Raw genomic sequence first — 14,248 nt, forward strand, 5'->3', positions numbered from 1 at the left:
GTGAATGCAGTCGTTTTGGAGAAAAAAAAGTTGGCAATTTTCAATTAACGGTGAATTCGACCGGAAAATCAAGTACATATGTACATCATGTGTTGGAACAGAAAGGGTGCCACGAGCACAATTAAAAGAAGGAAGTAGGCAATGAAAAACAATCGTAGTAAGTAGAGATACAGCACAAAGGCAAAATGAGCCAAGATGTCTTTGAAAGCTAATCAGAGAAACCAGCTCAGAACCGCCAATGAGATCAAAATAGTAGAGCATGGAATGGAAGCGATGCTCGCAGAGGATTCCTTATCCTCATGCTTATCCTTGCCATTAGATTGGGTCGAATTGCCGCTCGACGAGACTGTCTTCTCTTTCTCAAAGCCACACAACCCAGAATTATTGAGTTGTGCGACAGGGAAAAAGACCCTCGGCTCACCAGCGTCCATCTCAACGGTCAGATTGCCTATATCGTTAACAGTGAGCTTGGAGCAGCCCAGGACTTCCATGACTTCTGTCCCAGGCGCATAAGCATCCTTCAACGCAAGCTGGTACTTGCCACCATTCGAGCCCTGGTTTGAGAAAATTGAAACAATCTGCACTCCCTCGGGGCCCTTCCTGGTGGCGAACGTGGAGTTGTCGAGATGAAGCTCTATGCTATGGTTGGTCACATAGTGGTTGTCGATGCTAATGGCGTGGTTTCGGAGCTTGTTCAGCGTTGCGGTCAGGTTGAATAGCGGGCCGGTGGTATCATAGTTCGTTGTCCAAAGGGCTTCTCGGTTGAAGGGCGTGTAGTTGCCCTGCATGTGCTGCTCTTGACCTTGGTAAACTGGTTGAAGTTATTAGCGTCTGCCTGGGGGACTCAGCCTGTCCTGTCGAGAAACGTACCTATAGGGATGCCGTCTGAGAGAATGTTGAAAGCCATCGCGTTTTTTGCCAACTAATTTGTACCAGTTAGCTGATATAAAATGTCTAGTAAAATCATCCAAACCTACCGTCGTGTCATTGATCAGCGTCGCAAAGCGAGGGAGATCGTGATTCTCGACGAATGTTGCCAGAAGTGTGAAGTCTTTACAATCCTTTTGCACCGTCCGAATACTCTCAGCGAGTCTGGGCATATTGCCTGCTGTGAAGGCTTGGATCAAGGGTTCATAGAGTGGATAGTTCAGGGCACCAGAGACCAAATCTTCGTATTTGCACACCAGGCCTGTGTCTTCGCTGTCCACTTCGCCGATAGTGAATAAACCGGACGTCTTGGAGAAGCTGGCGACATAGGCGTCATTCATGTGCATTGCAGCATCAATGCGGAGTCCGTCAACAGAATAATTACCAACAAATTCCTTGATCCAGTCTTCGATCATGGTGACGACCGTGGCATCTTCTGTCTTCAGGTCTGGCAAGGCAACCGTCTCCACGGCAAACCAGCAATTCTGGTACGATTTAGGATCATTCCAGTCAGTGATGGCGCAGAAAGAATGATAGTGTTTCTCATCGTCAAAGGGGAAAAGCTGGGAATAGTCAATCTTCAGCGACGGGTCATCGACCATGGAACCATTGATAGCTTGAGCCATATCATTGATCACAACATCAATAATTAGGTACATATCTCGTCTATGGACCTCGCTCACTAAGTTGCGAAGATCGTCTGCGGTCCCAAAGTGTTCATTGAGAGCATACAGATTCTTGGGCCAGTACCCATGATATGCTTCACCGTACTTGGTATTGTCCGGGATATTTTCCACGACTGGCGAGATTTGAATGGCTGTGAATCCGAGGTCTTGAATATAGTCGAGCTTGTCAATGATTCCAGTCCACGAGCCTCCACAGTACCTGCTCGGATCACAAGGTGCGTCAGATGAACCCTTTGGGCGAGCAAAGCGATCTGTCATAACTTGCTAGAAGAATGGCCCTGTCAGCACTCTGAGCCGCCACGGTAACGCTTGACGTTGGACCCATGTGATGATGTTCAAGGGAGACGAACGTAGATTGCTCTCTCAGCCCATTGCCGAGAAGATGGAGCATCAGCCGATGCAAGACTGGCTAAAGCAGACCAGATTGCACCGTAATACAGAGGCTGCCGCATTTTCGTGATCTTGTTTCGCCAGCTCTCCTGATGACTTTGACGAGCGAGTTTGTCAGGAAGGGAATGATACAACAACAGCGACGGATAAGTCAGAATGAACAAAATGGTGGGAAGCGCAGAACCGCTTTTCGCATTATATTGAGGACGATAGTCTATATAGAGCGAGGGGTCCTAGAAAAGAAAGAAGACCCAAAAGGCTTCGACGCTAGGAGAGAAGAGATGTTTAATATACAGTGAATCTTCTCAATGTAACCCTGCGATACTGACTCAACCAACAATTAGTCTAGTGATCTAGTGAAAGCAAGAGGGTGTCCTAGCCACTATTGTCATGGACTCTTGCCTGCTCGTGAAAGTGTGGATATCACAGCCAAGGCCCGGAAAGCGACTTCACCAGTCCAAGAGAACCTTTTGAGGCTAAGTCTGGGTTATGCGAAATTGCCTACATGGTTCTTGACCAGCAGCTAAGCATCGCTTAGACACTTTGTGATAGCGTCCCACAGGGGTCCGAGGGGAACGACTCCGAACGATTCATCCAGAGCCTACCAGTGCCAGGGTGTACCAAGGACGAAGGTCACTGAACCGTTGATGCCCTTTCATAGCGAATGGTCCGTTTCCACCAAGCGAACGGCCTGCAAAATGTTGTGCTTTCTGTCTTTGAAGTAAGATGGCAGACTGAGATGCAGCGGCGACATCGTCGCAGAAGGTGGTCCCAACTTACCACCGCGGTTCTTTGATATTAGTTCTGTGGATGAGAGATGTTAGCACTTAGCAGTAACTTCTTTTGGGTAGCTTGGCCGGATGCGCCGACGGATGATTCGCGGCAACGATGTAGTCTACCTAGTCTAAAGCACTAAGGAAATTGGACTGTTGGACACTCCGGCCACTTGCGCTTTATGGTTTAGATAGCTCTCCGTAGGCACCTACGGTACCTTAGGTATCAGGGGGCTGATGCCTCAGCCCTCAGGCCCCAGCTCGAACCAATCACGCGGCGTCGCGTCATGAGGCTCGGAAGCAACAAACACATCAACAACCCCATCTCTCGGCCCATAGTCTGCAACCCGCGTTCCATTGGCCTTTGATTGAGCAAGAGCTCTCATTCTGAATGTTGTGCTATGTCTGAATTATTTATTGGCCATGTAGTCACTCTGACCGACGGTCGGCAGGCCACCGTTCGGTTTATTGGGACTACGCATTTTGCTGCCGGCGATTGGGTCGGTATTGAGCTAAATGAACCTACAGGGAAAAACGATGGGTCTGTCCAGGGAGAACGGTATTTTGACTGTGAACCGGGCTTCGGAATGTTTATACGACCGTCTGCTGTTGCCGCTATCATTGAACAGCCTGTGCGAGAGACGAAACAACCTCCCAAGGGCGGCGCCAGTGCTCCAGCGAACAGGGGGCGAGCCCAGACTGGTTCTACAACAAGTGGGATTGCCATGAAAAGACCCAGCGCTTTGCCTGCAAACAATGCCAAAAGACATAGCGCCAGTGCTGCGAGCCCGTCGCCTACTTCGCGGACCGCATCTCAGCGGACATCCAGGGTAGATTTGGTCGATGTTTGCCAATGTTTTGGTGACTGCTAACATGTCGCAGGTTCAGTCGCCGATGAAATCGCCGGTCAAGTCTCCGTCGACCCCCGCCGTACCTGTTTCCTCCACCCGTTCGTCAATCAGTGGCCCCTCGCGGCCGTCCGCAGCAAAAGCCCGCCCTTCGTCAGGACCAAAAACGTCGATGGGCCCTCCTCCGCCTCCCTCTGCCGCGGCTCGCCAATCTCGATCGTCTATATCAAGACCAGCCAGCAAGGCGGCCAGACCAAGTCTTCAAAGTGGACCGACAACGTCTTCGGGACAGTTGAAGCGGCCTGCACTGCGCCCAACCGCCCCCAACAAGCCATCGGAGGAAACAGAAAGCCGCACGAGTGCCCACTCACAGGACCCTGAAATAGATCCCCGCGATGCTGAGCCTGATATGGAGGAAAACGAGGCACCGGTCCGCAAGGCATCTGAAAAGGCACCGAGCTCGACGCGTCCGGCCAGCGGCCGCCCTAGCCTTGCGTCTTCCTCGCAACGGCAAGCACAGAACAATTCTGCCGCAGTCGCGAGGGAGCTTGACGAGATGAAGACAAAGCTCAAGGTCATGGAGAAGAAACGAGCGGAGGATCGAGAAAAGCTTAAAACCCTAGAGAAGCTGCAGTCCGAGAGGGATAAGTATGAAGCCATTATCCAGAAGTTGCAAGCAAAGTACCAACCGCAACAGCTCGAGATTGGAGACTTGCGCAAGAAACTGAAAGACACAGAGACCAAGCTTGAGGAGGTTGAGCGTCTCCAAGCGGAGCATGAATCGATCCTGGAAATGGCAGCACTGGACCGTGAAATGGCCGAAGAGACAGCTGATGCGTTCAAGCACGAGTGTAGCATGTTAAGGGCGAGAGTTGAGGAGCTCGAACTGGAGCTTGATGTTCTAAAGGATGAGAACGAGGAGCTGGGCCAGGTCATGACTCCTGAAGAGAAATCCAGCCATGGATGGCTCCAAATGGAAAAGACAAACGAGCGCCTCCGCGAAGCTTTGGTTCGTCTCCGGGACATGACCCAGCAGCAGGAATCGGAGCTACGAGACCAGATCAAGGAACTCGAGCAGGATTTGGAGGATTATGCTGCGATTAAATCCCAGTACGAATCAACAAAAGAGAAGCTGCTTGTATCTGAGAACAATGTTGAAGATCTCAAGCAGCAGCTGGAAACAGCACTTGGGGCTGAAGAGATGATAGAAGAGCTCGCGGACAAGAACATGCGATACCAGGAAGAGATCAACGAGCTCAAGGCTGCTATCGAAGACTTGGAGGCTTTGAAAGAAATCAACGATGAGCTTGAATACAACCACATTGAAACAGAAAAGCAACTACAGGAAGAGATTGATTATCGAGAGAGCCTGTTCAACGAGCAATGCCGAAAGATCTCGCAGCAGGATGAAGTCATTGAAGATCTAGAATACACTCTGGTCCGCTTTCGGGAGCTGGTCTCTACTTTACAAGGGGATCTGGAGGATATGAGAGCATCTCAGCAGATTTCAGAAGCCGAAGCGAACGATCTTACGACGCGGTCGCGAGCCATGATGGACTTGAATATGAAACTCCAGGCGTCGATCGCCAAGACGCAGACTAAGACAATCGATATCGAACTAGGCCGTATGAACGCAGAGGAAGCTATACAACATCTATCCATTCTCAAACTTTACTTGCCCGACTACTTTGAAGAAGAACGAGACTCGGTTCTGGCCCTTCTGCGCTTCAAGCGGGTTAGCTTCAAGGCCTCTCTGATGAACAACACTATTCGTGAAAACATCTCCGAGCAAGCCTCGATAGCGACAGCTCTCGATGACCTATTCGTGGCCTACGACGTGCTTGAGAAGCTCCTGTATATCTCGTCTCTCAGCGACCGGTTTGTCAACTATATCACTAGCTGCTCCACGGAGAATTTCGAGAGCATCAAAGGGGCACTGTTCGAGATGGAGCCAGTGGAGCGCACCTTGAATTTCTGGATGGAAGGCTTGAAGAAGAATGAACTGAACCTCAGAAAGTGCGCTGTAGAGCTCCAGAGATCCATCGCTCTGCTTTCGCATCTCGCAGAGACCCTTCTTCCTACGTCCCTCGAGGGTTTTGCTGATGAACTCTGCATGCGCTCATCGTTGACTCAGTCATATATTGATCATGCTGCATCTTGCATGGCACGGTTGAAGACATTGCTGCAATCAAAGATTACGGTTCCGGAGGAAGGTGATGAGGAGTGCACTTTCCTCTTTACCAAAGCCGACGGGTTTGTGTCCCAAGCTCGGGGTTTGAAAGTTGCCCTGGGCAAAATTTATCGTGCGCTCGAAGACCTTCGATCCCGATCACTATCTCTATCACAAGATGTTGCCGGGCCATTCAAGAGCGCTGAAGAAGCTGCCAAGGACCTCTCTGGTTTGGCACGTCAGCTTGGGGAGAACTTGGCACACCTCGTTAGTGATGAGGCTCGGACCGAACCCCTGACTGTTGAAGAGACATTGAAGACGATGTCAGAAACCCTCACGGCTTATTGTCTACCTTCGGAAACAGGATCCGAAAACAAAGACACCATGTCTCTACTCTATAATCGATTACGCAGCCTAGGTGGCTTCCTCGAGGAGCTGGACGCGATCTCGTCCGATCTATCCATCACCACAGAGTTTGAGAGGCGTCCTTCCCCATGGATTGCAAGAGCTGCGGAACTCAAGTCAAATAAGACAATCTCTCCAGACGCGGATGAGGAAATACGTCGGCTCAAGAATGAGATACATGAAGCGTCGACAGCCCTCGGCGTCAAGGACAAAACAATTGAGGAGCAAGCTCTTAGAGTAGAACTGGTAGAATCTAGAATGCGCGAGGCGACCAAGAAAGCATCCATGGTCAAGGATCTTGAAAGCAAGATCGAGGCGATGCAGGCGAAGGAAGCGGACCTCGAGGGGGTTATTGAGACACAACGCAAGGACCTGCAAGCCTTGGAAGCGGAGCGAGAGGATCTCAAGAATCGGCTTGAGCGGGTTAAACGACTCTCCGGTACAACTGGAGTCGGAACCACGACGGACGGCGTTGTCATTGATAACAGTCTCTCCTTGGCCACCATGCGCGAGAACGAGGCTCTTCGCGCAGAAGTCGCAAGTCTACAAGCAGCTGTCCGCTTCCTTCGCGAAGAAAACCGACGCTCGAACATGCTCGACCCGTACTCGGTGCAACGAGCGGCGGACTTGCACTCATGGCTTGACTTGCCGCTTACCAAACCACCCTCAAGTGCTCTGCAGGACAAGGTTCAACAGACTGCATCCGAAAGCAGGGACGTCTTTGCTCATCTTCTCAAGCTGACAAAAGAATCCAGCATCTGCGACCTCAAGTCTACAATGTCCCAGGACAATGGCAATCGTGTGGGCTGGCGCCCATCAAAAGTCAAGCTTCGCTACCAAGTGCTACAACAGCGTGAGAACTACGAGCGTTGGGCAGAATGGAAAGATGACATCGTCCGCCACGAGCGGGAGCAGGACAGATTGGCCGCTACGAAGAAGGACAGAATCTCTTGCGAACGCGCTCACAGACATGCGTCACGGAACTCCGTCTTTGGTGATTTCCCCAAGGGCCTGGGCCATGGCATGATGGGTGCCGCCTGGCAGATACTGGGCATGGAACATGATAATCGCAAAGCCTTTGACCAGCCGATCGAGACTTCTGTGGCGCCTTCTTATTAGCCTCTTTGAAGACTGTACAGAAGGATCCTTGCGTCTGTGGATACGGACAGCATCTCTTTCCGTTCAAGTCTTTATAAAGCCTTCTCCCAATCAAGTATCTCAACTACGTTTTGGAGCTTCTGGGTGTACTAGACACTTCAACAACTAGTTGATGACTCGCCAGTTGCCCTTTTCCAGATTCTATCCGACCACCTCTCAGCGCTTCTTTGGAATTTGCCGCTGAGAACAGCTTCGCGTCACTTTCGCATATCGTTGCACTCATACCCCCCATGTGTCGAAATTCTCATTGCTTCATGAACTTATTACATGTATATTCCAAAGCGTCCACGTGTACACAAAGACATTCAAAATAACTATTTTATTATCTAGTGTAAATGAAACCCAAAACAGACGCTCAACAGTAATATGTGCCGATGCTCGAGAGTTAAGATATGGGGCGAAACGGATAATGTACAACTCCAGACTGGGGCCAACACACAAATCTAAGGTAAAAGGGCAAATGCAAACCGAAAATAGATAAGAAGCAAGCTCAGTTTGTTGTCATGAAAAGGTCGCTGATGAGTAAGGTTGATCGGAAGTGGGCTCAGATGAACAAGATCATCACACTAATAACGAAGATGGCTTTGGCGGTCCGTGAATGCAAAAGGTATGTAGCAGATCTCTTCCACAACATCGCTCAAAGAAGAAACGTGTATTAGATAAATGAAGAAACTTTATACAATATCGGAACTGAAAGCGCTCCATCGTTTTCTCTGTCAATTGCCCATCCTCAGAGCATGAGAGGATGGGAAGATCATAAGGCACCAGAAAGAATTGCTTCGGTGGCTATAAATTTGAGAAGTCAGCATAACGTAAGAGACAGGGGAATTGGAATCGTATGGTCCTTACCTGAGTTGATATAAGGACGCTTGGGATCCAGATTGACACCGAAGCGCCTCTCCAGTTCTAATTTGATGCTCTTCTTTGTCACGGACATCAAATCGGCTGTCCGCAAGATGTCGCGGATCTCCGCGAGAATGGCATCGTCACTTGGCAAGTGGGACAGATCCTCCATCTCCATGTCCACGTGTCGGCTCATCATCTCTGATGGCGCCAAAGACATCCGAGATCCGAAGCGAGGTAGGTCCAGCTGTGACATGGGCCGCGAGCCGGGGAACCCATACTCAGACTGCGCGGGATGGTAGGACTTGGTGCCGTAAGAGAAACCAGAAGCTTCTGAACGGTCATCTCGTGAAGTCTGGGCCTCCCACAACTCTGTCTGATACTCTTCCCACTTCTTCTTCGGGATTGAGGCGGGATCAAACTTTCCCTCATCAGAGATGACGACCTTGCGACCTTTCTCTCCTGTTATGATACGGGTGTTACCCCAGCTAAAGTCATCCATGTGCCAGAAAGAGTAGAGGGGCAAGGCGAGGGAGAAGACAGGTAGCGCGAGGAGGTACACGATCATCCATCCAACCATTTCCCACTTCCGACGAATAATGAAGATCAAAGCCTGTAAGCCATAGATGGCAGCAAGTAAAATCAACGAAGTGTAGGGGATCGACGATGTGTCCTTGACCAGCCAGTAGATGAGGTAGATAATGTAAGCGAGAGTAACAGGTTGAATCACAGTACTGAGCAAATCAACAAACACGACGAATCTCATACTGAAGCAACAGAACCCACAAAGTTGTTGCATGGGAATCAGCTCGATCAGGTTATGGACAGTGGAATTGATCCACCGACGACGTTGTGAAAGGAAGACTGTCCAACTCTCAGGAGCAATGGTCCAGGCGCTGGCGCTCGAAATGTACTTGGTCTTGTACTTGGAGTGATGCTTTAGGAGAAGTGTGGTCAGGTACCGATCCTCACCCAGATGAAGCAGATTCTTCATGTGAAGTGTATCAACACGAATCTCAGCGTAAGACTCGACGACCTCCTTGCTGACGAACAATGGCTTGGCGGTCTCTGCAGAGCGAATCCGATACATCGTGAAACATCCAGGCAAACACGTGACTGACCCAAAAAGACTCTCGAAAGCTTTCGTGAGGTTGTGAGAGATGTAGTACTCATAAACCTGAATCATAGTGACCGCAGAAGTTTTGGCATTGGTCAAGGCAGTTTCACCACAAACACCGATAAGACGAGTATCAGACAAGAACGTAGCCACCATCCGTGTTGCTGAATCAGGAGCGACGACTGTATCGGCATCCACCTGCAGGATAAACTCATAGAACGTGGGGTTGACACCAATGACGTTGCGGATCTGATGGTGCATTTCTAGTTCCATGGGGCTCATGGGAAGGTTGTAGTGGACACGGTTGAGGAATCTCATGAGGACCATTTGGGAGTCACGTTTGCCTCGATTACCAGGGCGCGACACCTCCGAAGGCTTTCCGACCTTGACAATCACAAGGAACGGGACAATATGACCCTGGACTTCGTACAGACCCGAGTAGACTTTACCCATGTTATGCTGTTTCTGGCCTTCTCCCAAACTCTCGAAGCTGAGGGGTTCAGGGTCCACTGACTCCGGAACCCCCAAGATGTCGAGGACAATCCTGGGCGTTGGGCGATCGTTTCCTTGCCCAATAATCATACCGTCACAGATAACGACAAGAAGCTTGCGCTTGTCATCGTACCGCATGCGTGCCATAGAGTCGATGGCACGGCGAAGAGATTCCTCGTCTTCAGTGTAGGCAGGAACTTGACAGATGATGAACTTATCCAGATTCTCGGGCACGGTCTTCCTACCGAACTGAAGAGCCGCGAGGAACTTAAAGACGATAATCGAGCAAATGAGGATCGATATCGCAAGGATGAAGTACCGAGCAAATTGGCACTGAGCTGAGTTACGCGTGTCCACATGACCGACGAAGAAGAGGTTGTCCAAACAATGTTGCATCCGCTGACGCATCGCCGAGTCGATCTTCAAATTCTCCCAGTGTTTTGACAAATCCTGGCCGGGAAGCGATTGGAAGAGCGACACAACACTCGAGTCCATGAAATCCGTGTCGACATTAGCAGGAACCGACTTGCCGGGAGGTGCTTTCGTCAGCCGGCCGCCAGCGACGTAAGTGGTCAAATCATAAACCTTGCCATTGATGCTGCCGATAGATTGTGACTTTTTACCCAGTGTGGTCAAATACTTTGGTGTATAGCCAACATAACCTTTGAGGTAATTTGCTTTGAGCATCACCATTTGTTCATAGAACCAGTCAGGACGGGAGTCGTTGGTGAAGTACCGGAAGTCGTGGTATACAGAGTTGGTATCTGTGCCACTGATGGTTGTTGCTGATCCTGAGATATTGGTCGGTTTGTAATCCAATAGAACCGTGGGGTCAACCTGTCCTGACTTGCCCTGACAGAGTGCAGACACTTGCACAGGGAAGAGACCAGTAGCATCCACACCCGCGTACTTTTTCAACGCCGATTCGGGTACAATATCTGGATAGTGACCTGGCATGAACTTGTCCAAGTCGAAAACCGCACCGCGAATAGCAATGTATGAGCTATGTCCATTCTTGCCATTGTGCGAAGACAATTCCGCTGCCGAGTAGACGTGTTGGGTTGGGCAAACCAGCCCAGGAAAGGCGACGATAAAGAAGATGGCGACCGCACAGCTGAACCAAATGATCAAATTGATGGCGAACTTTTCACGCCAGGCCATTCGCACATCTTTGCGCTTCATCCGGCCAAAGAGTTTGATGGCGAAATCCGGGACGTAGAAGGTGAGCAGGTAAACGAGCGCTACCCAACGCTTGCGACTACCGGAGACAGGCGCATCATCAACTTCTTCCATTTTCTTCTCATTTCCCTTCTCGAGCATCTGTTCCCGCGTTTCATGGTTTCGAAACATATCCCCGGAGTTGAAGGCGGAATTACCGGCATCAGAGCGTCCATCGAGATCACGGCTTCCGAAGTAACCCTGCTTCGCCTCGTCACCATAGATGAACGCTCCAGGGGACTGATCGGCTGGGTTGAGAAGTCGGACTTTGGAATCCGCGTAGCCAGCGCTACGAGGGTGAAGCAAACCGTCGCCTCCTTCATCCGACATCTCAGCAGCATACACAGGAACAACACGCTCTCCGACCTTTGCCAGATCGGCCCAGCATCGCTCGCTCAGGAATACACCAGTGCTGCCGACTCTAGCTTCATTTCCCGGCCAACGCTTCTCATCAAGGACGACTTCGGCTTTCTCTTTATCACTGCCAACGACGATGTTGCCAATTTCTGCCAAACCAAGAAATTCAGCGAATGGAAGGAAAACACTGAAATCCGCGTTCCGTAGCCGTTGACTAATTTCAGCAATGCCGAACGTCTGTACTTGTGCTCGCACACATTTGCTGTCGAATTGATTTGCAATGCGCCGGTCGTTCGGCTTCAGGCAGAAAATGAAGTACGGGTTCAGGTTCGTTGAGCTCAGGCATTTATTAACAATGTCCAGAGAGGAAAGGAATTGACCAGCGGCACCTTGTATACCACTAATGAGCATAGCGCTTTTCCGTCTGCCAGAAGATGAATCCTTAGCGATACTCTCTGCTTGACTCTCAACCTCATCTGCATCTCCCGCCGCTGGCGTGTCGAAAGCCAGTCGTGAAGATGGGCTTGCCTTGCGTCGAGCCATACTAGGCATACGCAAGGGCTTCGAGCTCACTTGTGCTTGCACGATAGCTGTTTTCTCCTTAGGATGGGTGACCGTTTGCAGGGCCTCTTGTCCGAAGAGCTCCCTGACGAAGTCGCTTCTGGTAGATTTCATAAGCCTCATAAGGTCGCCAGAGATAAACTCTCCATTCTCCCCAATTAGGCCGTTGACAGAATAATCAACCTCGCCGGCAAAGTGCTTTACGGTGAACGCGGACCGAGCATTTTGTGAGATCAAGCTGGCCCTCTTTGAGCCCTCCACAACGATAGCAGGGTTCTTGGTCTCAAAACGTCTTCTCAGGGATTCCAGCAATTGATTGTCGGTCCGTCCGCGTCTCGTTTGATCGTCGAGGATACTGAGTAGTCCATTGCCATGCTTCAACAAGCCGCGGACAGCATCGGTATTATCAAAGTAGCTTGTTGCGGGCACCGAGACTTCCTCCCGCTCCAGCTCGTCTGCCTTGCGGTCGAAGAATGACTGCAGACAGAAGTTGTACAATGATTCGGTAGCTGCATTGTTGAGGAGTTGATCCAGAGTAGATCCGGTGGCACAGGCTTGGGAAAAACCGGGGAAGTCGACAATAGAAATCGTGTTCGCAACGCTATCCTCCGCTGCGCAGATCCGCTGGTTGGCGGCTTCGATCACGTAGGCTACAAGAAGGGAATATATGGTTCGTGCAAGCTCATCGGCATTTTGTCGGGCCCCTTTGGGATCCAGCATGACCGTCACTCGTTCCCGGTGGATGGTCTTGGTTCGGTAGCCGAAGCTATTTTCGAGGTCTTCAACCGACAGACCCAGGAATGCAGCGACGATAGAAAGCACATCTTTGTTCTTCACAATTGTGACAGTCTCGCCACCCTCATGTGAATATCCACCACTTTCTTCCGCAGAGGTGGTTGTGGCTTGCCCGCTGGCAAACTCCAGCTGTCCAAGATGGAGAATAGTAGCAAGGATCTGACAAATTTCGGCGATCTCGCTGCGTGGGAACTCCAATTTTCTCAACGCCGTCTTGAAATGCTGAAAGCCCTCCACATCGTTGACTCCCACCTTCAGTTGAGTCGGGTGGCCGAGGTACCTCCACCTCTTATGGCCGATTGCACCTGAAGAAGTCGATACGTGGACGGTTTTGTCGAAGCCCAAGTGAGCCTTCTCGGCTGCACTAGTTCCAGCTAGAAGATAATACAGCACATGGAAGCTTCGCTCTCCGGTCGGTACTGAGGTGATCCGACTCCGTTCAAGCCTATGGTCAATGATCTTGCCGCCAATGAGAGTTGGGTTAACAGAAGACGAGCCGTCATACTGCAGTTCTAAGAAGAGTCCAGCTTTTGAGGCTGTTTGTGTGGTCAAGGATTTCGTGGTTGTCAGAGTGTCGAAAAGAAAGGCCGCGTAAGATAGCTTTGACGACAATGGGGTAGAGGAAAATGAAAGGAATGCGGACAATAAGTGGGAGCGGATCGTTGTCTTTCCAGATCCACTCTCGCCTCTAAATGAGCAGAGTCAGATATAACCACTCCGTCGAGATCAACAAGAAGCTTACAGGAAAACAACGGCCTGATTTTCTCCTCTGGCGCCGAGACGTGTAAAGGCACGTTTGGCCAGGTCCTCCGCCTCTCCCATTGCACTGCCTTCTTTGCCGCCATCAGGACCTTTAGTCGATGTCGTGTAGGTGTTTAGACTGATCAGAGCCTGAGATGAAAGCCGAGCCGTTGGTAATCCGACGTGGAAACTGGATGATACGGCACGAATGTTAGTACTGTATCAACCCCTCCTGATCAGAAAGATAGGAAGAAGGGGAGACTGTACCGGCTCGCTAAATGAGCTGTCAAATGGGTGTCTGATTGCAAATGGGCTGGTAATGACGGTAAAGACGACTGCGCATGAGACGGTGTGCCTCCTGCTGGTGACTGCGCAGCCATTATGTAGATGCTGTCGAGTTTCGACAACGGAGGTGCTTGAATAGTTGGGAGTAGACCTGGGTGGTAACAATGATCAATAAGTTCCGACTCTTCGCTGAACGAATTTGATCGAATGAAACGAGCAATGAATGCTTCAACAGAGATTCAATAAGTCTCGATCCCGATTGATTCGTCTCGCCACACTCAGGCTGGTAATGAGACTGGTGATCGCGAAGTATTCGAAGACGAAGAATGTCGGAAACTTGTCAAAAAAGGCTCCTAGCAACAGCGGATAGATAAGCACATTGCTTGTGCAGATGGCAAATGCAACCTGTCGAGCACCACTGAAATCAACTGGAACGAAGGGAAGAACGACAATGGGTGTAAGCGATTGTCGTGGACTGTGTG

General features: G+C 50.4%; 3 protein-coding genes across 3 annotated transcripts; 1 reads left to right on the top strand and 2 right to left on the bottom strand.

The window, feature by feature from the left end:
• Positions 1 to 212: 212 nt before the first annotated feature.
• CDV56_105756 (alpha-amylase) lies at positions 213 to 2,065 on the bottom strand (the record flags this gene model as incomplete). The annotated part of the gene is made up of 4 exons (XM_026759375.1): positions 213 to 811; positions 871 to 922; positions 978 to 1,877; positions 1,964 to 2,065. 4 exons carry the CDS (start codon positions 2,063 to 2,065, stop codon positions 213 to 215), a joined length of 1,653 nt encoding a protein of 550 aa, XP_026612912.1.
• A 1,112-nt stretch (positions 2,066 to 3,177) lies between these two features.
• Positions 3,178 to 7,318, top strand: CDV56_105961 (putative dynactin; the record flags this gene model as incomplete). The annotated part of the gene is made up of 2 exons (XM_026759580.1): positions 3,178 to 3,606; positions 3,659 to 7,318. The coding sequence occupies 2 exons, from the start codon at positions 3,178 to 3,180 to the stop codon at positions 7,316 to 7,318; spliced, it is 4,089 nt and encodes a 1,362-aa protein (XP_026612913.1).
• A 793-nt stretch (positions 7,319 to 8,111) lies between these two features.
• On the bottom strand, positions 8,112 to 13,861 carry chsE (chitin synthase class Va; the record flags this gene model as incomplete). Its single annotated transcript, XM_026759905.1, has 4 exons — positions 8,112 to 8,143; positions 8,207 to 13,428; positions 13,483 to 13,671; positions 13,749 to 13,861. 4 exons carry the CDS (start codon positions 13,859 to 13,861, stop codon positions 8,112 to 8,114), a joined length of 5,556 nt encoding a protein of 1,851 aa, XP_026612914.1.
• Positions 13,862 to 14,248: the final 387 nt, after the last annotated feature.

This window comes from Aspergillus thermomutatus (genome assembly GCF_002237265.1).
Source record: "Aspergillus thermomutatus strain HMR AF 39 chromosome Unknown NODE_150, whole genome shotgun sequence".
NCBI classification, from domain to species: Eukaryota; Fungi; Ascomycota; class Eurotiomycetes; order Eurotiales; family Aspergillaceae; genus Aspergillus; species Aspergillus thermomutatus.